General features: G+C 51.7%; 1 protein-coding gene across 23 annotated transcripts in view; it reads right to left on the minus strand.

Moving 5' to 3' along the window:
• Positions 1–25445, minus strand: part of ANK1 (ankyrin 1) — a 242666-nt gene that overhangs the window by 2705 nt on the left and 214516 nt on the right. For 7 of the 23 annotated variants that reach the window (XM_031669503.1, XM_031669512.1, XM_031669511.1 and 4 more), the window contains 5 exons: positions 18762–19320; positions 12652–12949; positions 8034–8117; positions 5904–6044; positions 5524–5658 (listed from right to left, as the gene is read on the minus strand). In XM_031669503.1, the coding sequence (XP_031525363.1) occupies positions 5560–5658; positions 5904–6044; positions 8034–8117; positions 12652–12949; positions 18762–19320 (1181 nt within the window). In that variant the 3' untranslated portion in view covers positions 5524–5559. Of the gene's footprint in view, positions 1–5523; positions 5659–5903; positions 6045–8033; positions 8118–9187; positions 11819–12651; positions 12950–18761; positions 19321–25445 lie in introns of those variants that run through there. The other 16 variants (XM_031669506.1, XM_031669514.1, XM_031669509.1 and 13 more) reach the window with 9 other exon arrangements.

Genomic DNA, 25445 nt, shown 5'->3' on the forward strand with positions numbered 1-25445 from the left:
GCTGCTCTTGCAGGCCCAACCTCCTGAGATGCTGCCCTCCTTCTCTTGCTCCTTATGCAGAGGCTGTTCCTCAGAGCCGCCACATAGGCCTCATGAATTCCTTCTGAGTGCTCGAGCGCTCCAGGATGCCTCTCTGTATGGGCCAAGGACAGCGCTGTGCTCCATGTCCTGGGAGAGGAGCAGAGGCCCCTGTGCCTATGTGGTCACCTGGGAAGACATCCCCCCAGCAGATCCTTGTACTTAGGAAGGGCCATTTTTCTTGAGCCAGGGCTTGTGCCAAGAAGGGGCTAGGTGAGGCTAGGTGACACCTTCACTTTCTCAGTTCAGCTCTGCCAACATGCACTGATGTCTGCCATGCGCCAGCCTTGGGGACCCAGGGATGGTGCGGACAGGCTCCCTGGCTTTGGGAGCTCATGCTTCAAGGGTGACAGCTCCCCTTCAGCTCCGGTCCACAGTTCTTCCTGACTGCTGCCTCTGGCTGCTCTCCCCATTCCCCTCAGATGGACAAGATCTCTGAAAAGCAGATGCATCCTCCTCTCCTCCTCCTGTATTGAGTCCTAGTCTGGAGAAGAGCAGATTTGCTGGAGGAGCTAAGCCTACATTCTTCAGCCTGGGATTCGCAGTGAGAAAACTCTCCTGTTCCCATGGGGCCTCCAGCCTCCAACCTGGGGTGAAAACTCCATGTTTTCAAGACCAGCCACTCATGTTCTATCTGCAGGGACCCTGGGACCACTGGGGAAAGGAGGATGCTTCAATAGGGAGAAGGTGACAATCTCTTGGGCAGGGTAGGAAGCGACACAGGGGGGGCAGGAGCTCATCCCCAGGTGGTGCCATCCCCAGACATGGAGCTGTCTTGGGTTCTCCAGGTGAAGGTGTTGGGGAGGAGTGTTGGAAGGGAGCAGGGAGAACTCAGCTCTTGGGTGGTTCCCCAGGGATGGGAGGGTGGTGCCGGGTTCCTTGCCAGGGGCTGCTGTAGAACTGTAAAACCAGGAACTGCTGCTGCAGTGGGTGGACAGTGCTGTCACCGTAGGGGGAAGATGCTTTCATCACTGCCGGGCCATCACATCAGTCAGGCCTGACTGTCTCCTCTAAGCCTCTGAATATGCTCTACCCTCCTGTTCTCTGCCTTTGGTCACGCTTCTCCTGTCAAGGCTGCCTTCCACTCTCCTTTCTGCAGAGGTTCTGCCTGCCGCCCTCAACATTTCCACCCCACAAAACTTTCCTGATCCTTGGAGCAGACCCCTCTCCACTCTGGAAGCTCTCCCTTTTGTATTTTGTAAAAATACAAAATACAAAAAAAAAAAAAAAAAAAGAGGCTGCCTTTTCTGATCGGGAGATAGCAGAGTCGAATGGGTAAGAACATGAACTCTGGAGCCAGACCACCTGGGTTCAAGTCCCGTGCTGCCTGACCTCAGTCAAGTGCTGTACCCGCTCTGTGACTCAGTTTTCTCTGCTGTAAAATGAGGGCAGTAATAGGACCTACCCATTAGAGAGGTGTGATGTTTAAAAAAGCTAAGACACATAGGTGCTTAGCATTGTATGAATGTGAACAATTACTTGGCTCTCTAGAAATGTTACCGTCTCTGTCTGTCTGTGCTTTTTGATGTCTGCATATTTCCCTGGTTGGATTAGAAATACCGAGGGCAAGAACAGCCTCCTGGTGCTCCCCACGGTGCCTGCCCCAAGGGGAAGCACTCCTCAAATAAGAGACCATCATGGAATGTGCGGCCTAGGAAAGATAGTCTAGGATCTCCCATCTACTTTACTGCCCAGGCACTGAGTAGAAGAGAAAGTTCAGACCTCAGACATCATGCTGGCATGACTGCCCATTTCATCCCTTGGTAAACTGAGACTCTGGAGGTGCAGTGGCAAGAACAGGGGTGGGATGAGGATCTAGGTCACTTCACTCTGCTCAGGACTCCTGCATTGTTCTGACCTCTTCTCCTGGGTCCCCTCACCTTTCAAAAGGTTAGAAAAGAGTCTCTTTCATTCTTTATTTTTATTTCATTTAGAGACAGAGTCTTGCTCTGTTGTCCAGGCTAGATTGCAGTGGTACAATCATAGATCACTGCAGCCTTGAACTCCTGGGCTCAAGCGATCCTCCCACCTCAGCTTCCCCAGAGGCTGGAACTACAGGTGTATGCCACCATGGCCAGCTAATTTTTAAATTTTTTTTAGAGACAGGGTCCTACCACATTGCCCAGGCTCATCTCAAGTGGTCCTCCTGCCTCAGCCTCCCAAAGTGCTGAGATTACAGGCATGAGTCACTATGCCTGGCCCTAGACAGCCCTTTCACAAACATAAACTCAGCAACCATCATAACCATCCTACAAGGGAAATGCTGGCATTATTGCTATTTTATGGCTAAGGAACCTGAGGCTTAGGGAGATCATTTGACTTGCTCTGAGTCACACTACAGACAAGACCTGCAATTATTTGAGTCCCAGGGCATATATATTCTTACTTACTCTCTTCACATCAGTGCTCACAGTTACCATTATTATTTTGAAACCTTTTTCTTGAAGTGTAACACATCGAAAGGGACTATTTTCATCCTCCCTTGAGGAGATTGAAGCTCAGGGCTTTTAAATGACTTAAGGCCATACAACCTGTAAGCAGGAGGAAGAGGCCTTAATTCTAGACACACAAGCTCCAGCTTTCACTCTTTGAAACAAATACAGCCCATTCTAGTCATTTGCAATAGCTCCGTTCTATAAATTAGTCACTGTTTGAGGCTACACACAGTGGCTCATGCCTGTAATCCCAGCGCTTTGGGAGGCTGAGGAGGGCGGGTTGCTTGAGGTGAGGAGCTCGAGACCAGCCTGGCCAACATGGTGAAATCCTGTCTCTACTAAAAATACAAAAATTAGCCAAGGGTGGTAGCACACGCCTGTAATCCCGGCTACTCAGGAGGCTGAGGTAGGAGGATTGCTTGAACCTGGGAGATGGAGGTTGCAGTGAGCCAAGATAGTGCCACTGCACTCCAGCCTGGGCAACAGAGCAAGACTCCCTCTCAAAATATAAATAAATAAACAAATAAGTCGCTGTGAACATGGAATTAGCGAATACTGAACCACTGCTCCTAAGGAAAATACAAGGTTAGGCTCCCGCGAGCCTCTGACCACAATATTTTGGTCAACTGATGAATACATAACTTTGTCTTAGGTGCGTTTCTGTTTCAAGACACCTTATGTAATATATAGGGTTGACTCATTAACACTGACTTCACCAGCACAGGCACTCTAACTCATCCCTGAGCAGAGCTTATCTGATGTCCGTTCTCTCCTTAAGGAACATCGCAGCCTTCTTGCGCTTCACACCAGATAGCGTTTCCCTCAGGGGCCATTCTAAACAATGAAACCAAAAATTCGAAAAATGTGGCACTACACAAGCTGTGAGGAGGACACTTATTTATAGTATGAAACACCGAGGCAGAGTGTGGCTTTGTCCATCCTCAGCCGGGACTGCACGTGTTGGGCGACTCAAACTTTTTGCCCCTCTGTGCATGCCCATGAATGAGCAAAAGCACGGTGAGTGTCAGCTTTGGGGCTACAGATAAATGTTAATGAGTAGGCGAATTCGCAAATGCCGAATCGGTGAATGATGAGGACCGACTGTACATGCTCGTCGGGGGTGGGGGCAGTAAATTAGAAAGCCTTCGGGCCCTCAACCGTCTTCTCTGTAGCCTTAGCCCTGGTTGGGAGGGTAGGGCATTTAATGCTGTCCCCTAACCCTCTGGGACTTCAGCAGGAGCTTTTCTCCGCCTCTCCCTTGCCACTGCTCTCGCCCCTCCTCGCCCTCTTCCCCCGCCGCCACTGTCACACTTGTCCCTGTGCCTGTCACTGAGAGAGGGCAAAGTGCTGTCCCAGAGCCGGGCTGCTCCGTGTTTCTGACACCCACGCTAGTGTGGTCTGGTCCTTAATCACCTGGGGTGGGGGCTTCAGCCACACTGCTAATCATTTACAGCAAATTAAAATGAAATTCAAGTCTCCCTCCTTCCCCCTAGCCTGGCTTTTGGGCTGCCTCTCTCCCGCTCAGGAGCATCCATAGAACCTGAGCCAAACAGAAATCTAAAGCCACAGCTGCCACTGCTACCATAAGAAAAACAAGTCAGAAGAGTGTACTCTTCCTTTCCGTTTGCTGCTTTTAAACATTATTTGCATCTTTGGGTTCTTTCCAGGACCCAACAGCAGCTACTCAGAGTCTTCTAAACCAGCAGCCTAGTGGGACCCCTGGCAGTGCAGGGGTTAACACGGTGACCTCCTTAAGCTGCTGAGATGTCAGGTCTAATTTTATCCTATAACTGGATCTGCCAGTCCTCTTTTTTGCCCAAGTGCTGAGATATATCGGGAAGCCCAGAGTCAGCACTTTTGGTGGCTCAGGAGGCAGCGGGCCCTGATTTTTGCCAAAAGCGGAAAGCCAGAGCCTCCTTGCTGCTCGGCCCCAGAGTCAGGCCCCGGGGTGTGAATGGTAACGACCCGGTTAGTGCTGCACTGGGGCCACCATGCCCCCTCACCTCCTGCTGACTCCCACCCCGAGGTATCCTGTACTGAGCTGCCCCGAGCTGGGCAGCATGAAGGGCCTCGGGGCAGCTCAGTACAGGATGCCCCAGGGAGGATGGAGATCAGAGCCGGCCACTGAAGCCCCCAGCACCGCACACACCTGCTGGAGACGGTCGCGATCGTGCAGCATCTTCATGTCCCTCCCTCATGGCACGGCACGGCACGGCACGCCCCCGCTCCGTGGCCACACTACCCCGTGCTCACACACATGCACCATGGCCCAGGCCCCAACCCTGACGGTCTCCTGACTTGCAGAAAGCATGTCGTCCACCCCTTAGGCCTGTCAGCTCAGCCCTTTCCTAGAAAGCAAGGGAGCAACATGTTTCACAAAACACCAAGGAGAAGCTAAGCCTTGGCCAGGTCAGAACTGTAGCTGGGCTCCAGGTTCAAGAGACAGTCCAGTCCTCAGTCTTGGAGCTCTTATGTTGAAACATCACAGCCCAGACAGACTCTCCTGTCCTCTCCAGTGCCCTGTCCACCACCTTCTAGACCCCCATTGCTTGGTTTCCAAGATAATATTACCACTTAGATTTACAGAGTGCTTTTACTCTTCAAAGAGCATTTTTTTCTTTCTGGCTTTTTGTTTTTTTTTGAGATGGGGTCTTGCTCTGTTGCCTAGGCTGGTCTTGAACTCCTGGCCTCAAGCAATCCTCTCGCCCCGACCTCACAAAATGCTGGGATTACAGATATGAGCCACTGTGCCCGGCCCAAAAGGCATTCTTACAAAACCGTGCGGTCCCTGTTAAGTGGATGTTATTAACTCTGTTTCCTTGATGAGGAAGCTGGGGCTCAGAGTCGCTGTTAGTAGGGCTGGGAAGCGAGAATCTCTGCCTCGAGACATAGCCGCAAGTTGTTTGTCCCACATCATGCTGGGGTGGCTGGGAGGGGATCGGGTGAGACAGGGAGCAGCCACTCCACCAAAGAACAGGCCATGCAGAGGGGATGAAAAGGGCTGCGTTACCTCCCGAGAGGCTACTCCAAGGAGAGCGGCTCGGGGTCACTGTTTCCCCCTTTTCAGGCTGGCCCGCTTCACTATCTGCGCCCCTTTCCTGCCCTCTATCAGGTCCGGTTGTAGGCCACTCCCTCTCAGCTCCACCTGCAGACAGCAGCAGAGACAGAAAGCAGGATAGATGGCAAAGATGGGCAGAACACAGGCAGAAAATTGAAAGGAGGCTACACGGAGGCGGCAGACACACTGCCCACAGGGGAGAAGGGAGACTGGAGGGAGAGCTCATGAAGAGGTGAGTGGAGGGAGGTGTCACGCAGATGGCCCGGCAAGATGGGCAGAGCGAGGCGGCAGTGATGGCGCTGGGTCCCCCAGGGCCGCGGGAGCCTCAGTACCTTGGCATGTTTCAAAAAGGAATCAATATCGACCTCCAGCTCACTGGGATCCTCCAGGGGCCCCGTGACAGTCACCTCCTCGTGCTCCTGGGCAGCGTCGGCACTGGACGAGTCTATCTGCCGAACCACCTTGCGAATGATCTGGGAGAGGAAGGGAAGGAGGAAAGGGCTGGTCAGGCCGGGCACGGGGGCTCATGTCTGTAATCCCAGCACTTTGGGAGGCTGATGGGCAGATCATCTGAGGTCAAGAGCTTGAAACCAGCCTGGCCAACATGGTGAAACCCTGTCTCTACTAAAAAGACAAAAATTAGCCGGGTGCGGTGGCAGGCACCTGTAATCCCAGCTACTCAGGAGTCTGTGGCAGGAAAATCACTTGAACCTGGTGGGTGGAGGTTGCAGTGAGCTTAGACCACACCACTGCACTCCAGCCTGGTCGACAGAGCAACACTCTGTATAAAAAAAACAAAAACAAAAACAAAAAACGCTGGTCAAGCCCTCAAGAGCAGGTCCCAGGAATGAGCTCCGAGTTGGGGAGGTAGCCTTTGTCCTAGGAGTCCCTCCTTGAGAGGCCAAGAAGAGGGACAGCCTTTGCCCCATCGCTTTACGGAAAACCCTCTGCCAGACAGCCCTGAAGGGGCCTTGGCAGTGCCATTCCATGACCAAGGTGTGACTGGGTGTGGCCTCCCCCTTGAGCCCACAGCCTTCTGTTTTGCTTTTTGGTATGGATGGAAGTTTGCGCTCTTCCCCATTCTACTCCCAGGCGCCTAAGGGCAGAGGGCATCTCTTTTTCGCCCACCCACTCCCGTATTCACCTGTCCAAATATTCAAACCCTTTACTCTGTACCTGCCATGTGGTCTGAGTGGGAGATGAAACATCAGCCAGACACGGTCCCTGCCTGCAAGCAGCTCACAGTGCAGGAGGAAAGACAGACGCACAAGCAGCCTCGCTCCAGGGTGATGCGAGCTGCCCCCCAGCAGAAGCACATTCGAGACCCTGCCTTGGCTCCTCCTCTCTTTTACCCATAGCTAGCACCGTGCCCCATACTTGACAGGCAAGATCATGTCTCTGAATTAATATCTGCTACCAATCCAATGCGTTTTCACTTCCTTTAAATTATTTAATTATGGTGACGTGGTCTCACTCTGTCACCCAGGCTGGAGCTGGAGTACAGTGGCTCAATCAAAGCTTATGCAGCCTTGAACTGCTGGGTTTAAGTGATCCTCCTGCCTCAGCTTCCTGAATAGCTGTGACTACAGGCATGCGCCACCATGCCTGGCTAACTGTGTGTGTGTGTGTGTATTTCTTTCTTCCTTTTTAAAAATTTTTTTTTTTTTTTTTTTTTTGAGACGGAGTCTCGCTCTGTCGCCCAGACTGGAGTGCAGTGGCCGGATCTCAGCTCACTGCAAGCTCCGCCTCCTGGGTTCACGCCATTCTCCCGCCTCAGCCTCCCGAGTAGCTGGGACCACAGGCGCCCGCCACCTCGCCCGGCTAATTTTTTGTATTTTTTAGTAGAGACGGGGTTTCACTGTGTTAGCCAGCATGGTCTCGATCTCCTGACCTCGTGATCCGCCCGTCTCGGCCTCCCAAAGTGCTGGGATTACAGGCTTGAGCCACCGCGCCCGGCCAAAAAATTTTTTAGAGATGAAGTCTTGCCATATTGCCCAGGCTGATCTAAATGCCTGGGCTCAAGCGATCCTCCTGCCTTGGCCTCCCAAAGTGCTGGGATCACAGGTGTGAGCCGACACACCTGCCCACATCCATTTTATTTAAGGAGGCCCATGGTAGGCCTGGGATGCTCAAACTGCTTGTTTAACAGCTGTTTTCAGGGTTAGGTATCATGGGACTAGGTCTGGGATATTTCCTTGGGGCCGGCCCTTCTGGAAGGGAGCAGCAGAAGCTATTCAGGTTGACTCAGACAAAGCAGTTGTGAGGACACCGTGTCTGGACTGCAGATGACCAAAGCTCCCAGCTCCTGGGCCCTCCATCCCTCCTGGGCGCGGGGGCAGCCAGCCTGGCCGTGCTCACCTGCTGTGAGGGCAGCAGGGAGAAGCTGCTGGCTTCTACCGCCTTTTAGCTTCTAGCCCACCTGCCTGTCCCCAGCACAGAGGGGAACAACACTCTACACCCACCTTCTTGGTGACAATGTTGCCCTGCTCATCCGTGAACTGCTCCTCTGTCACCTGCTCCCCTGGAATATTCTGAAACTCATTGCCCTGGAATTAGAGAAGAGGAGAAAATGCAAGATTGTTGAGTGGGAGTCGGGGAGGAAGAGTGGAGGAAGAGGAAATGAAACAGCAGCAGCCAAAATAGCCATGGCCCAATAACTCCCCCAGCAGGAAACTCCGGCTCAGCATGCAGCGGGAGCCACGCCAGGGCTCCCAGGGCGTGGGCGACGCCCCTGAGGGTCTGGGAGGCCTGAAGATGAACAGCCCAAGCTTGCAATTGTGCACTCGGCCCTCACAACACCCCCTGGGAACCGGCAAAATGGGGGCAATTATGCAAGTCTAACGGAGGAGGCCCTGAGAGAGGAAGTGAGGCACCTGTTTCCTATTTTTACAGCACTTTGCAATATAGAAAAGCCCTTCAACAGGCAGCATCACCCAGAATGTGACTTGCCCGAAATCCCAGAGCCAGTTGGTGACAGAAACAGTCCGGGTGCAATCCCATGGTGGCACATGCCTGCAATCCCAGCACTTTGGGAGGCCAAGGCCAGAGGACCACTTGAGTCCAGGAGTTCAAGACCAACCTGGGCAACATAGTGAGCCCCCGTCTCTACAGAAAAATTTTTAAAAATAGCCAGGCATGGTGGTGTGTGCCTGTAGTCCTAGCTACTCAGAAGGCTGAGGTGGGAGGATCACTCGAGCCCAGGAATTTACAGTGAGCCCAGGTTACAGTGAGCCATGACCATGCCACTGTACTCTGGCCTGGACTAAAGAGCAAGACTTCACCTCTAAAAACAAAAGAAAAAAGAGAAGAGAAGAGAGAGAAAAGAGAGAAAGAGGAAAGAAACAAAGAAGGAAACAGGACGAGCACAGCCTCCTGAGACCCAAAGCTGAGTGTTTAATGTCACTGTCACAACGCACTGGGCACCAGAGAGCAGGTTCTGGTGGGCGCCATACACACTCTGGCTCCCATACACAACCTCATCCTGGAGGGACCTCCTGGTCCTTTTCTTCCAGTGTCTCCCAACTCTGGGTCCGGAGCTCCCCACAGCAGTGTCCCCTCAGCCCTGGCCTCCGGCGCCCACACCGCCAGCCCTGCCGGCCTCCTGCCAGGCGGTTACCTTCAGGAAGACCCGCCGCCGGACCACCCTGGTGGAAATGGTCTCCTCGTCGTCACTGACGCCCTCGCTCTCCCCCAGCTCCTTGTCCAGCTCCTGGTGGATGTGCTTCAGCACGAAGCACAGGGACCCCCTGACAATGTGCATCACGTTCTGACAGCTGACCAGGAAGAAACTCAGCAGCACCAGTGTGACCAGGAGCTGGGTGACGAAAGTCCACATCCTCACCTCCTCACCAGCCCGGTCCTCCGGGGACCAGAGCAGCCAGGGGCCGGACCGCCACGGGGGGCCCGCCTCTCATTCTCCACTGGGACTCCTGAGTCCCCCAGGGACCCCTTGCATTCCCCCTCCCTATCTCTCTGGTTTGCTCTCTTCGTCTCTCACTGTTTCTCTCTCTCTGGGTAGGACACCGAATGGCCCTCTCGGCTGAAGCAGCCCAGCCCAAGTGCCCTTCTGCCCAGCAGCCAGTCTTTGCCCTGAGTGGCCCGGGTGACATCACGCTCCTACAATTTTAGCTCCCCAAACCAGCTGCTGGAGCTGTCCAACCGGGCTAGAAGGAAGCTGGCAGGTGCCCATGTCCTGAGCACTGAAAGCACAAGTGAAAGTCACTGTGTGAGTGACACCCACTGCTGCCTAACCCCGCCCTGCCCCGCCCTGTCCAGAGAGCTGGAAGTGGGGGCTCGGCCTCTCGCCTATCCTGCCCGTCCCCATGGGAACTAGAAAGAGTTCTGCCCACGGAAAGTTTCTTACTTTCAGAAAATAATATGGCCCGAGAAACCAGCTACTTGTGTGTCTCCTCGGGCTGCTACTGCAGTGATCTGAATGATGTTCCCCAGCATGGTAGGGATGAGACCAGCTAATACCCTGGACACTTGTCTGTTTCAAAAATTGCCCCAAAAGGGTGAGTGATGGGCTCGCGGACAGTCAAGTGAGCCCAGCAGGGGCCCAGCACAGGTGGTGGGGCCACCTGGAAGCCAGTCTGTAATTCTTATCAGCTCGCAGGCCCTTGCACCCTTCCTTTACGGGGCACAGCCTCCTGAAACTGAAGCGTGGAGCTGGTGTGTCTATTTAAGGCCTGTCCTTAAAGGCTCTTCCAGGGCTGGGCTATCAACACCCACTGAACAGGAACCACGCATATTAACTCGTGTTTACAGAGCTGATTCACAAATGCAGCCGCAGCAGCTGTGGCTGGAAAAAATTTCACTTTCTAGATCAGGTTGTTCCTCTCTGAGTGGCAATGCAGCATGGCAGAAAGAACACAGATCCGGGACACAGCAGACTGACCCCGCAACTCACCTACTGTGGGGTCTTGGGAAGGCTGGGTACCTTCTCTGTGCCTCAGTTTCCTTATCTGTGAAGCAGGGATTAAAGTGCTCTCCCCACTCCTCTCCCTCAAGGCTGCTGGGACAATCATGCCGCTTTTGAATGCTAACACTATGAATAATAATGGCAAATGCTTGTGATAGTGCATGGTTCTTTGTGGATTTCACGTTAATTCAGAGACACCTTACCACAAGCCTAACCAAGGAGGTTCTATCGTCTTCCCGTTTTACACAAAGGAAACAGAAGTAAAGTATTCTGCCTAGGTAGAGGAGTAAGTAAACGGAGGAGTCACATTCCAAATGCCTTTCACTCCACAACGCTCCTCATTTCAACAAGAAAGCATGGGGGAAAGTATGTGCAAAGAAGCCAGGCATGGGGAAACATCTGGTTTTGGCCCAGTCAAGAAGAGTCCAACTTCAGATATTTCCTCCTAAGTCCTCAGGGAAATCAGCTGGGTCACAGTCATTTCAGGCCACCTCCCAAGTCCCAAGTTACAAGCAATCTCTCTATCTCCCTGTCACTGTTTTCAGAGGTCCAGTGGAAATACTAATAAGCGGGTGCTTTGCAAACCATCAGTCACCTTCAAGGGTCTCCTTATCAGCCCTTGGGGCCTGTGAGACAGGCACCGGCAGCAGCCTGCCAGGCCCTCCTATCAGCGTCTCCAGTTCTGGGCTGGGCATGCTGGCCTTGCACGTGCATGCTGGACGTGAGGATGTAGGGCTTGGGAACTGGTCCCTGACATTGGTCCGCTGTGTGACTCTGGAGAAAGCCCTTGGCTCCTCTGGTCCGCAGTGCCCTCGTTTATAATTGAGGGGGTTGGATGTGTGATCTAGAAGGCCCTTCTAGCTCCCCTCACCAAAGGCTGACTGCAGAGAGGCAGTGGGAAAAAGTGCTATAGGCGTCTTTCTCTTTCCCCAGGGATTCAGGAGAAGAGACCCAGTTAAGATCACGTGTGCTCTGGGAGCAGGAGAACTAGGTGCCCAGGAGGGCCTGATGGAAGAAACGCACGGGCCACCTGTGGTGAGGAGTGCACACAGGTGCTGGCCCCGCCTGGGGCACATACTTGGCAGGGGAGCATTCTAAATAAAACCTGACTGAATTCCTAGCAGTTCTATGGCCGGCAGCTCAGGGTCTTCCTTCCAGAGCCACCCTAGTCCTGGAGTCTGAGGTTCAGGTAGAAAAGAAGGGAGAGAAGGAAAGAAAGAGAGGAAGGAGAGGAGGAAGCACCATGCCTGGATGAGGCCTGGAAACAGGAAGAGACAGAACATGTCGTTCATGTACACACTAAACACGCACATGTGGAGAACAGCGGTGCATGTTTTATAAGAACACAAATGGAAAAGACACCCATTAATATGATGGCCAGGATGTGCTTCCAAATAATAGGTCAGCAGGAGAAAGTGGGGGTGCAGATGAAACAAGATTGGCCACAAGTAGATCATCATGGAGCCTGGGAATGGGGAGGGGGGAATGAATCAAACAAAATGAAGTTCAGCAAACTCAAAGGGAGTCCAGAGAAGTCGAAGAAAGGAGGGAGGGCCGGGAGAGGGAGAGGCCTGGGAAATCAGGAGCAGGAGAGGAGACCTCTCTATCCCAGGGCCCCTCTTCTACTTGGTGACCGCCATCCAGAGTCCACCTGAATAGCCACAGAATTCCAGAGCCAGGTAACTTCAGCGACATTCCAATCACTCCCTCCTTTACCAATGAGGACCCTGAGGTGCTGGAAAGAGAGCACCTTGGGCACATCACACAGGACACCGTAGGAGGAGAGTAAGCCCGACGCCCAGTGCTGGGTTCCTAGGCCTTTCTAAAACGAGGCGGAACAAGAAAACCAACAAAAGCCACAACTTTGGAGTCAGCCAGACCTAGCTCAGAGCCCACTTCTGAAACTGTGGTCTTGAGCAAGTTGCTCTGCCACTCTGATCAGCAGCTGCCCAACGGGTACAGGCGCCTTAGCAGGATCCGGGACGCAGAAAGGCGGGCCTTACCCTTGACTTCTAGAGAAAGGGAAGCACCACCACAAGTGTTAAAGGAAGGAGATATGCTTAGCTCAGGGCTTGAGTGTCTGAGAGGCAGCCCTGGAGTCCCGGTCCCTTCCGCTGCTGGAAAGGAATAGCAGCATGCAGCTCCCCTCAGGCTCTCACCTGCACCACCTGGGTGAAGGTGTTCCTGGCCTCCTGCACCTGCTCTCCTTGACCTTGCTGCCTCTGGTCCCTATCGGCCTGGGAACTCTCAGCCTCGGGCTGTTCTGTCCGCGTGTGCTCGCTTACAGACACCAGGACGCTCTCGGACTCCTGAGATCCACTGGGCTCTAGCTCTTCGGTCGTGGTGCTCGTTCTCTGGAATAAGTGTGGGTCTTGCGTGACCTCCTCTTGCCAGGAACCTTGTGCAGCATCTTGCAGGTATGAGACAATGGAGCCGTCTGGATCCCAGTCCTGCAGTCTGGGGTCCAGGGGAGGCAGCAGATGGCCGGCCGGGGAGAGAGAAAGGACACCTGGTCACCCATCAGTCTCACTCCTTTTAGACACTCTCCCCCTCCAGAGCTCTGGCTCATCAAGGACACGGACTGTCCTCTCATCCCCTCAAAGGTCAGGAGCACGTGAGCACACTGCCCACCTCACTGCTGTGGTTCAGAGGGGTACACGTGGCTCATCTAATGCTGTCCAGGTGGAAAGGCCACTGGTCCCTCGCTGTGGGTGAACGGCTCGCCCTTGGGGCTCCCAGGGCACTTGGCTCACCCTAATGGTCCAAACACTGGGGCCTCCACTCTCATCCCACATCCTCAAACTCTGCCACCACCTCCTTCTGCTCTCTGGGCCCTTCCCATTCAGCAGTCCTCATCTGACAAGGTGGTCATTCTCTCCCCCTCGAGACACATTCTCCTATGGCTCCTGGAAGGTGCTGGCCTGGTGTCCCCCCTTCCTCTCTGGCCACTGTTGCTCTGTGTCCTCTGCTGATTCCTCATAACTTTCTGACTTCTGAACATTGGAGCGCCCTAGGATTCAGTTCTCAGACCTCACCATTGTCCACATCTGCTTCCTAAGCAAGCTTGTTCATCCCATGGTTCCAAAGCCCATCTCTACACTCAGCGTGCCTGGATGTGTGTCTCCAGCTCGGCTCTCCTCCTCGAACTACAGCTGTGTGCATCCCGCTGCCTCCTCCACATCTCTACTTTGTTGTTTTCTGAGACAGTGCTTCACTCTGTCTCCCAGGCTGGAGTGCAGTGGTACAATCACAGCTCACTGCAGCTCTGCACTCCTGGGCTCAAGCCATCCTCCCGCCTCAGCCACTTGAGCAGCTGGGGCTGCAGGCACATGCCACCACGTCCAGCTATTTAAAAAATTTTGTAGAGATGGGTCTGGCTCACAGGTCTACTTTGGATCTCTACTCAGCATCTCCAGGACAGTGAGATCCAATCCACACTCAGAATCTTCTCCCCTAGCCTGTCCCACCCCATCCCTGCTGCCATCCCAGGTATCTTCATCCTTGCAGCGGGCAGGTCGAGGACATCACTGCCCTCCTTGACCCCTCTCTTCCTCTCTTACCCCACATTGTATTTGCCAGCAGATACTTCGGAAATATGTCCTGCACCCACCCACCTCTCAGCACGGCCACCGCTGCCGTTCCAGCCCATAAGCCCACGGCCCTTTCCTCCCGACGCACCTCCTGCTTCTCTGCCAGGTTGCGCCAGCCTCCTCTCAAGGCAGGTGCAGCTTACCCTGCTCACCCTCCCCTCCCTAGCTTCATGGGCTTGGTTACTCTGTTAGGGCACGTGCCAGGCACGGTCTCCTTCACAGGGCTAGGCCTTCTATGGGGCATCCTCCCTGAGATGTCCTCACGCTCACCCTCAATTCCTTGAAGTCTCTCAGCTGGCACTCATGCAGGCCTCCCCTGGCCGCCCATCTGTAATTCCAGCCGGCCGCCTTTCCACACACACTCCTACCTCCTGTCCTCCTTCTCTGCTTGATTTTTCTTTTTAGCACATATTATCTAGAATTTCTGTTTTAATGACTTCTAATTTTATTTACTTTATCTTGTTTCTTATTAGTTTCCCTGCTAGAACCACGCTTCTTGTAGGTAGAGACTTTTTTCTGTTCCATTCGATGCCGGCACCCAGGCACTCTTTATAGGTGCCTGGCACACAGTAGGCACTCAATAAATACTGTTGAGTGAGTGGATGAAATTCATCTGTCCCCATTAGAAGGCTGACCAAGGTCACAGCGCCAGGAAGTGACACAATAGGCCTAGAGCCCAGGCGTTCATGTCCCCAGTTAGCAATGCTGGGTAATGCAGGGGCCAGCATTCAGCCCCCGCAGGTGCTCAATAAATGCTTGTTGAAGGAACGGCCGTCCCAGGAAGGTGCCTCTCTCCCGGGAAGGCCACTATTTCACTTCACACCGGCTTAAGTTCCATCTGTTCAATCCTCCCCATGAATCCAAGGATTTGTGTAGGGAAAAAAATTGAATCTTTGCTGTCTCAACTTCCAAACTACTTCCTTTCCCTTCCTGTTAGGGCATTGGGGCTACGCTGAACGGATCCTGTGGAATGACCCTACCAGCCTGGGCCTCAGGGTGGGACTGAAGGGTCACACAGGTGGGGAAAGGACACAAGAATAGCTTTCCTTTACCTGGCCAGTCCTGAGCTCCTTGGGGTGGGGGCCTGGAACAGCTGCCTGGGGGCACAAGAACCGTGTCCTTTCTTTAGGGAAAACTTAGCAAGCCAGGTGACCTGAAGGAAAGGGGATTCCTCTGTCATCTGCTTCCTGTGCTAGCCCAGGAGGACAACGTGAGCCCCACCTCATGTCTGTCTCATCTCTTTCTGTAACCGCAAGGGCCTGGCTTGCCTTGGCATCCTTCCCTGCACTCAGCAGAGGGGCGTAGTGTAGGCCCTGGCCCAGATGGGATGATGAGAGCTCCAAGGTGAGCCTGCCCTCGGCTGCAGACTCGCAGTGTCTGGGAAATGCACCCCCTTCTCCTGACCTGCCGACGCTGCTTTTCTGCTGCAGCACGGGGGGTGGGGGGGGTCTTCTCAGCCCAGGAAGCTTGGGGAGGAGAGACCCACTGCTCTACAGCTGAAAGCTCTGTCCTGCCCCAGATAAGCCCACCAGCTCCTCCTTCAAAGGGGATAAGTGGGGAGGGCGCCATTCTCAGCTCCATCACATGCAGGCTGTGTGACTGCACACAAATAACTTTCCTGGGTACTGGTGCTTCTAAATATGGTCTTCAACTAAATATGGCCTTCAACCAGAAGCACGCAGAGGGAGAGGAGTTCAGAACACCAGCTCCAGCAGCGCACTGACCCATAGTCTCCCCCAGCCTCATCATTGCTCTCCTGTATGAGCCCTCTGTGTGCCCTCACGTCCCTAAGCAAGCCCTCCCCATGCCCCAGTGTTCCTAAAAGAGCCCTCTCCGTGTCCTAATATCCCTAAGTGAGCCCTCCCGGCGCCCTGATGTCCCTAAGTGGGCCCTCCAAGCCCCTGATGTCCCTAAGTGAGCCCTCCTTGAGCCCTAATGTCCTCAAGTGAGCCCTCCCAGTACCCTCATGTCCCTCAGTGAGCCCTCCCAGCGCCCTAATGTCTCTACATGAGTTCTCCCAGCAGCCTAATGTCCCTAAGTGAGCCCTCCCGGTGCCCTGATGTCCCTAAGTGAGCTCTCCCAGCACCCTGATGCTCTAAGTGAGCCCTCCCAGTGCCCTAATGGCCCTAACTGAGCCCTCCCAGTGCCCCAGTGTTCCTAAGTGGGTCCTCCCAGCAGCCTAATGTCCCTAAGTGAGCCCTCCTGGCACCCTAATGTCCCTAAGTGGGTCCTCCCTCATGCTCTAATGTCCCTAAGTGAGCCCTCCTGGCACCCTAATGTCCCTAAGTGAGCCCTCCCCATGCTGTAATGTCCCTAAGTGAGCCCTCCCCATGCCCTAATGCCCCTAAATGAGCCCTCCCAGTGTCCTAATGTCCCTAAGTGAGTTATCCCCATGCCCTATGTCCCTAAGTAGACCTAAGTGCACCCTTATGTCCCTGAGTGAGCCCTCCCAGTGCCCTAATGTCCCTGAATGAGCCGTCCTGGCACCCTAATGTTCCCAAGTGAGCCATCCTGGCGCCCTAATGTTCCTAAGTGAGCCTTCCTGGCACACTAATATCCCTAAGTGAGCAATCCAGGCACCCTAATGTCCGTAAGTGAGCTCTCCCAGTACCCCAATGTCCTAAGCGGAGCCTCCTCCTATGCCTTGATGGCCCCGGCGGAGCCCTCCTGGCACCCTACAGTCCCTAAAGTGAGCCCTCCCGGCTCCCTAATGACCCTAAGTGAGCTCTCCCCACACTCTAATGTCCCTAAGTGAGCCCTCCCTGTGCCCTAACATCCCTAAGTGAGCCCTCCCGACACCCTAATGATCCTAAGTGAGTCCTCCCGGTGCCCTAATGTCCCTAAGTGAGTCCTCCCCAAGCTCTAATGTCCCTGAGTCCTCCCCATGCTCTAATGTCCCTAAGTGAGTCCTCCTGGTGCCCTAATGTCCCTAAGTGAGTCCTCCCCATGCTCTAATGTCCCTGAGTCCTCCCAGTGCCCTAATGTCCCTGAGTCCTCCCCACGCTCTAATGTCCCTAAGTGAGTCCTCCCGGTGCCCTAATGTCCCTGAGTTCTCCCCATGCTCTAATGTCCCTGAGTCCTCCCAGTGCCCTAATGCCCCAGTCCTCCCGGTGCCCTAACGTCCCTAAGTGAGTCCTCCCCATGCTCTAATGTCCCTAAGTGAGTCCTCCCGGTGCCCTAATGTCCCTAAGTGAGCCCTCCCCACGCCCTAATGCCCCTAAATGAGCCCTCCCAGTGCCCTAATGTCCCTAAGTGAGTTATCCCCATGCCCTATGTCCCTAAGTGAGCCCTCCCAGCACCCTAATGTCCCTAAGTGAGCCCTCCTGGTGCCCTAATGTCCCTAAGTGAGCATCCCCATGCCCTATGTCCCAGGAGTCCTCTTCCGGCACCCTTTTTATGTCCCTGAGCATTCCCCTCCCAGTGCCCTAATGTCCCTAAATGAGCCCTCCCCATGCCCTAATGTCCCTGAATGAGCCCTCCCCACCCTCTAATGTCCCTAAGTGAGTTCTCCCAGTGCCCTCATGTCCCTGAGTGCTCCCAGGCCCCTAATGTCTCTATGTGAGCTCTCCCAGCATCCTAATGTCCCTAAGTGAGCTCTCCCAGTGCCCCGATGTCCTAAGTGAGCCCTCCCGGTGCCCTAATGTCCCTGAGTGAGCCCTCCTGGCACCCTAATGTCCCTGAGTGAGCCCTCCTGGTGCCCTAATGTCCAGAAATGAGGCCCCCAGTGCCCTAATGTCCCTAAGTGAGACCTCCCGTCACCCTAATATCCCTAAGTGAACCCTCCCAGTGCCCTGATGTACCAAAATGAGCCCTCCCGCACGCTAATGTCCCTAAGTGAGCCCTCCCCACGCCATAATGTCCCTAAGTGAGTCCTCCCGGCGCCCTAATGTCCCTAAGTGAGCCCTCCCCATGCCATAATGTCCCTAAGTAAGCCCTCCCCACGCCACAATGTCTTTATGTGTGTTCTCCCAGTGCTCTCATGTCCCTAAGTGAGCACTCCCAGCCCCCTAATGTCTCTACGTGAGCTCTCCCAGCACTCTAATATCCCTAAGTGAGCTCTCCCAGCACCCTAATGTCCCCAAGTGAGCCCTCTCGGTGCCCCTAATATCCCTAAGTGAGCTCTTTCCGAGCCCTACTGTCCCCAAGTGAGCCCTCTCAGCAGCCTAATGTTCCATAAGTGAGCCCTCCCAGCGCCCTAATGTCCCTAAGTGAGCCCTCCTAGCGCCCTAATGTCCATAAGTGAGCCTTCCGGGTGCCCTAATGTCCCTAAGTTAGCCCTCTCAGCAGCCTAATGTCCCTAAGTGAGCCCTCCCAGCAGCCTAATGTCCTTAAGTGAGCCCTCCCAGCAGGCTAATGTCCCTAAGTGAGACCTCCAAGTGCCCTAATGTATGTAAGTGAGCTCTCCCGTTGCCCTAATGTCCCAACGTGTGCTCTCTCAGTGCTCCTCGGGGTCTCTCCTGCTGGGCATACCTGGTGGGGTCTTGGGGAGGCACTGGCTTTTGCAGATGGCACCTACACTCCTATATATGGCGTCTGCCAGACTGAATGTATTTGCTCCTGTGCAATTAGAACCCAGGGTCAGGGTTGGCATCAACACCTCTGTCCTCACTGCCAGGCACAATCTTACCCAGGAGCCCAGAAGACAAAAAGGGACCCTGCTCCCGCAGTCAAGCTCTTACCTGTCCTGACTCCTCTCCGTCACCTGACTCACGGTGGGGGAGTATGTGACTCGGGCTTGCCCCCTCTGATGGCCTGAAACAAGAGACACTTCATTCTCTGAGTCCTGCCCTGCACCTGTCGCGTCATCCTGCCTCTTAGAACCTGGCAGCTTCTCTTCTGACCTCTGACCTTCCTCCTGTTCAAGCAAATCGATAAGGCCATTTGTGGCATCTGAATCCACTGTGTCGTCCTCCACAAGTTCCAGAGAGCCCAACTCGGGGCCCCGCGGTTCCTCTGAGAGTGCCCCCTCCAACTTCCACTCGTGACCTGTGGCGTCAGAGTCCTCGGCCTTGCTGCACTCCAGAGAGGAGTCCTCAGCAGTGACCAGGGAAGGCGTGAGGCCCGCGGACCACACCTGCATGTCAGACATCTCCAGCATGGTGTCATGCTCCGTGGCCGCCAAGGGGATGGCGTCTAGGACGGCCACCTCGTTCCAGTACTGGTCTGCACGTAGCGGAGAGGAAAGCGCACAGCCCAGGGAGGCAGGGGACAGCAGCTCGTCCTGCAGCGAGGAGTAACCTGGATGGGCAGACAGAGGGCAACATGCTCCAGCAGCGATTCCTGTCCCACGCATTCACATGCAGGTCAACGCACACGCACACACACACACACACGCAGGCATGGCCAGAGAGGTGCATGCACATTCAGGGTGGGTTGGGGGCTTTCCAAGCTCCAGGTCCAATGCTCAGGCCTTCTGGCTACTGCCTGGGCATCCAGGCAAGAGAAGCAAGGCTCTGAATTGGGTGGGGGCAGCCAGGGTGTGAGGCAGAGATGGGGGAGCTCCCTGCTGGATGGTGAAGAGGAGATTGGACTCTCTCTTATCCAGTTCAGAGCACTAGATAAAGAAGCCTTTATCCAAAGGACTTGTGCTCCAATCTGTCTCTGATCCCGCGAAAGCTCCACTTCTCCATGGCTGGGCAGAAATAGATATAGCTCCTCTACTCAAAACTTCACTTTAGCTCAGTTCTTAGGTTCTCAGGGATGTACCTTAAAGGGAAGGAAAAGCCACCAGAACCAGGGGTAGTAACCAGGCTGCCCTTGAGGGGCCTACCAGGGTATACCAAACACCCACAGACCTCAATGTGGTGGTCACATGGGAAACAACCTTCTGGTGTGGCCAGGTGTCACCCTCCTCAAGTTGCTTATTGGTTCTAGAAACTCTGAATGATCTAAAGTGCCAGAGGGGAGGGCTCTTAGGGCTCAAAAGGGGCAAGGTCAGAAGGCACCAAGAGGCACCAGGTCTGCCCGCCCCAAAGCCCTGTGTCCAAGAGCCCTGAGCTGTTTGTCCCAGCTGCAGGTCAGCACTGACCTGGTGGGATGGGAGCCAGCTCGCTCATGCCCTGAGCGCATGACCCGTAGTCACCATGGCCTGCCCATCTGCCGTTTCCTGCTCCCTGGCTGGGATGGGAGTCCCTGCTGATGTTCTGGTTGGCTTTGGCACTGGCTCCCTGATGTTCATAAGTGACCGTGACACTGAGTGAGTGGCATGCACGCACATGTGCATTTGTGGGGGCATCAGCGTTCCATCCGGGGCTTCTCAGCCCTCCTCTGGCTGGGAGCAAGGACCTCTGCTACAGGAGAAAGAGGTCTCTGATGTCCCTTCAGAGCAGGTGCCTCTTTGGGTGGGAGAAGGAAATAGAAGACAAGATTCTCCAATGGGCTTGGCCTGTCTAGGAAACCAGGAAACAAGTACGTGCTTACAGCAGCTGGAAAGCCCACGGAGCTGAAAGGGAACCCTGTGAATGGGCAGGGCTGCCCCTTGCATCTCTCTGGGGACCTTCCTGCCATCCAGAGATGTCCAGACAACCCCCAGCCTAGAGTTCAAACCTAGTTCAAATGCTCCATTCTGCCATTCAGTCCCTACCCCCACCTCTACTCACATCCAACTGCCCCCAGGCTGTGCTTTGATTCAAGCCAGGCGGGCTCCTTTGTTGCCCTCTTAACCCTCCGCTAAGGGCCTCAGCTCCTGATCACCTGCTCCCCTGCTTTTACATCACTAGCTCCATTTATTCTCATCCACTCACTGTTCAACCAAAACAAGAGAGGTCCGATTACATGCCAGGCACTGTGCTAGGGGAATGGGGATGACAAATCCCAAACACACATGAACACACACACACACTCACACACACTCTCACCCACACACTCACAGATGGGACAGCTTCTTGTTTCATGGCATTTTCACAGCTTCAGCTCCTGATGATCCCTCCCATCTCTGAGGCTGTCCTAGGGCCCTTGCTAAGGCTGTTCTCGGAAATACAAACCCATGAGGACAGGGCTGATGTCTGCTTTCCTGCCCCCACCCTTTCCTACAACAGGATTGGGCCTCCACTAGCCCCATGACCACTGCAGAGCTCTCCAGGTGTGTGAGGACCCAGCAGCTGGAACAGAAAGACCTCAGGCACATTTAGTGGAACTGCAATTGCTAACATGTACCTGTGTGTTCAACGTGCCCAGAGCCGGGCTGTGTACTCGGCATGCATTCTCTTAATCTCCCCAGGAAAGTTTTCTTCCCTACAAGTCTACTTGGTTCCAGGTCCCAAATGAGCGGGGAGGATGAGCCTGTGAAGGTGGGGTGGCTGGGAGCAGGGCTGCACAATGGCAGAGACTGAGGGAAACCCCTTTTAGCTCTGGCCAAACTAGCAAGAACAAGGAGGAGGGAGTGGGAAGAAAAGATGAAATGGGTCACATCTTATCATGAAATGAACTCCAAGTCACTGTACATGAAACTGTGACTTGAGGAATTATATAGCTGACCAGGGCTCTGGCCTTCAAACCCTTCATAGAAAGCCCTCCAGATATACAAAAGCAGGACATTTAGGGGTCAAGTGATGATTATTTTTCTTATTACTCTTGCGAGCATTTTTTAATTTACATCACATACTGAGCATTTTTGTTGTTGTTGTTTTTTGAAGCAGAGTCTTGCTCTGTTGCCCAGGCTGGAGCGCAGTAATGCAGTCTCAGCTCACTGTAACCTGTGCCTTCGGGTTCAAGTGATTCTCCTGCCTCAGCCTCTCCACTGGGAGTAGCTCGGATTACAGGTATGCACCATGACACCTGGCCAATTTTTGTATTTTTAGTAGAAACAGGGTTTCACCCTGTTAGCCAGGCTGGTCTCAAACTGCTGACCTCAAGTGATCTGCCTGCCTCAGCCTCTCAAAGTGCTGGGATTACAGGGTTCAGCCACTGCACCCGGCCATTGAGCGTATTTTTAGTGCAAAACATATCTTACGTGTTATTTTTAATTGCCACAACAACCCTACAAGGAAAATAATGTGATTCCTACTTTATACATTAGGAAACTAGAGGTTTAGCAACTTGGGGAAGGTCACATAGCTAGTAAGTTTGGTCTTTTCCATAGACTTTGCCATTAATCTCTTTTAAAAATAGCTTTGTTGAGGTATGTTTGACATTCAATAAATGTGTATCTTTAAAAGGGGGTAAATTGATGCATTGTGAACATGTGTACCCCCATGAAGCCATCACCTCAAATAAGAAAATGGACATTTGTCACCCCAGAGAGGTCTTCTCAAGCTTCTTTGTAATCTCTCCCTCCCCTTTCCCCCTCCACCAACCCCCAAACCATTCCCAGGTGACCCTGATGTTCTTTTCGTCACTATACATCACTTTGCATTCCCCAGGATTTTACATAAATGGATTCATACAGTATGCACTCTCTCTTTTTTTTAAGCCTGGCTTCTTTCACTCAACACAGTCATTTGTGTTTCATCCATGCTGACGCATGTATCAATAATTTATTTCTGTTGTTAAGCCATAGTCCATTGGATGGATATATCACAGTTTGCAAATCTATTTACCTGCCAATGGACATTTGGGTTGCTTCCAGTTTGTGGCTATTACAAATAAAGTTGCTAGTCTGTATGAACATAATGCTTTCTTTTCTCTTGGGTAAATAACTAGGAATGGAATGACTTGACCGTACAGTAAGTATATGTTTAACTTTATAAGAAATGATCAAGTGGTTGTACCATTTTGCAGTCCCACTAGTGGTGTATGAGAGTTCCAGTTCTCCCATATCCTCACCAACACTTTATATGGCCAGCCTTTTTAATTTTAACCATTCTTTTTGGTGTGTGGTGGTACCTCCTTATAGTTTTGATTTGTATTTCCCTAATGAGTAATGATGTTGAGCATATTTTCATGTGCTTATTTGCCTTGTGTATATATTCTGGGTGAAAAGTCTGTTCGAATCTTTTGTTCAATCTAAAAACTGAGTTGTTTTCTTATTATTAAGTTTTGAGAGTTCTTTATATATTCCAATACTATAGCAGATGGTTATTTGCCAATATTTTCTCCCAGTCTGTATCTCGTCTTTTCATTTTCTTAACAGTGTATTTTGAAGAGCAGAAGTTTTGATTTTGATGAAGACCAATTTGTCAATTTGTTCTTTTATGGATTGTGCTTTTGGTGTTGTATCTGAGAAATCTTTGTCTTAACCAAGATCTTTAAGGTTTTTTTCTTACGTTTTCTTCTAGAAGTTTTAAGTTTTAGACATTACATTTAATCTATGACCCATTTAGAGTTGATTTTTGTATACAAGGTAATAATCCAAGTTCATGTTAGTTTAGATTTTTTTGCATAAATATTCATAAATGATATTGGTCTGCAGTTTTCTTGTTAATTGTCTTTCTTCCCAATATCAGGGTAATGCCGGCCTCATAAACTTAGCTGAGAAGTATTTTCTCATTTTCAATTTTCTAAACAAGTTGTTTCTTCCTTAAATGTTTGGTAGAATTCACCAGTGAAGCCATCTGGGCATGGACTTTTCTTTGTAGGAATGTTCCAAACCATACATTTAATGTCTTCCATTTATATGGGGCTATATCTATTTCTTCCTAAGTGAGCTTTGAGAGTTTGTGTCTTTCAAGGAATTTGTTGATTTCACTTGTTTTCCAATTTACTGACATAAAATTGTCACAGTATCCCTTTATTGTCCTTTTACTACCTGTAGATATTCTATAGGTAGTATGTATTCCTTATTCCTGATATTGGTAATCTGCAGGTCTTCTCTTTTTTCATAATCAGTTTGGCTAGAGGTTTATCAATGTTATTGATCTTTCCAAATCACCAGCTTTTGGTTTCATTAAGTTTCTCCAAGTTTTTCTGCTTTCTATGTCACTGATTTCCACTCTAATCTTTATTATTTCCTTTATTCTATGATTTTAGGTTTAATTTGCTCTTCTTTTTCTAATTTCTTAAGGTAGAAAACTCTTTATTTTGCTTTCATTTTTGAAGTTACGTGTGCTAGGTATAGAAGTCTAGGTTACTTTGGTGATATTGTTTCTTTCCTCTTTAAAGATGTGGCATACTTTAAAGATGCCATACCATGTTCTGGCTTGTGTTGTTCCTTTTTTTCTTTCTTTTTCCTTTTTTCTTTTCTTTTCTTTTCTTTTTTTTTTTTTTTTTTGAGACAGGTTTCACTCCTGTTACCCAAGCTGTAGTGCAATGGTGCAATCTTGGTTCACTGCAACCTCTGCCTCCTGGGCTCAAGCGATTCTCCTGCCTCAGCCTCCTGAGTAGCTAGAAGTACAGGCATGCACCACCATGCACGGCTAATGTTTGTATTTTTTGTAAAGATGGGGTTTCACCACGTTGCCCAGGCTGGTCTCGAACTCCTGAGCTCAAGTGGTCCACCCACCTTGACCTCCCAAAGTGCCAGGATTACAAGCATGAGCCACCATGCCCGTCCTTGGCTTGTGCTGTTTCTAATAAGAAATCTGATGTCAGTCTTATTTTGGTTCCCTTGTACATAACACATTTTTCCCCCTCTGATTGCTTTTAAGATTTTTCTCTTTACCACTGGTTTTGACCAGTTTGCTAATAATGTGCCCTGATAGAGTTGCTCACATGTTTCCTGTGCATGGGGTTCATCAAACTTGTTGGATCTATGTCTTTATGATTTTTATCAAATTTGGCAAATTTTTGTCTATATTTCTTTTTTTTCTTTTTCTTTTTTTTTGTGGGGGGATGGTTGAGAACTCTGTTGCCCAGGCTGGAGTGCAGTAATGTAATCTCGGTTCACTGCAACCTCCACCTCCTGGGTTCAAGCAATTCTCCTGCCTTGGCCTCTCAAGTAGCTGGGACTATAGTCGTGCACCACCATGCCCAGCTAACTTTTGTATATTTTTTTAGTGGAGACAGGGTTTCACTATGTTGAAACACTAGGTTTCACTATGGCCAGGCTGGTCTCAAACTTCTGACCACAAGTGATCCACCCACCTCAGCCTCCCAAAGTGCTGGGATTACAGGCATAAGCCACTGTGCCCAGCTTCGAATTTCTTACAATACTTTTTCTTCCTTCTTTTCTGTTGGGAACTGTTTTCACATATTAGGTGACTTGAAATTTCCCCATAGCTCACTTTCTGTTTCTCCAAAACAGAAAGAAAAGAAAAATATTTGGAGTTTCTCTTGCTATATTGTCAAGTTCACTAATCTTTTCTTCTGCAGTATCTAATGTCTAATCCTATCCAGTGTATTCATCCTACACATTACAGTTTCATCTCTAGAAGATTGGCTTGGGCCTTTAAAAAATATCTTCCATGTCTCTACTTAACTTTTTTTTTTTTTTTAAATATCTGAAATACAGTTACAATCACTGTTTTACTATCTTTGCTAATTCTTTT

The sequence above is a fragment of the Papio anubis genome, chromosome 8, assembly GCF_008728515.1.
Source record: "Papio anubis isolate 15944 chromosome 8, Panubis1.0, whole genome shotgun sequence".
Classification (NCBI taxonomy): domain Eukaryota; kingdom Metazoa; phylum Chordata; class Mammalia; order Primates; family Cercopithecidae; genus Papio; species Papio anubis.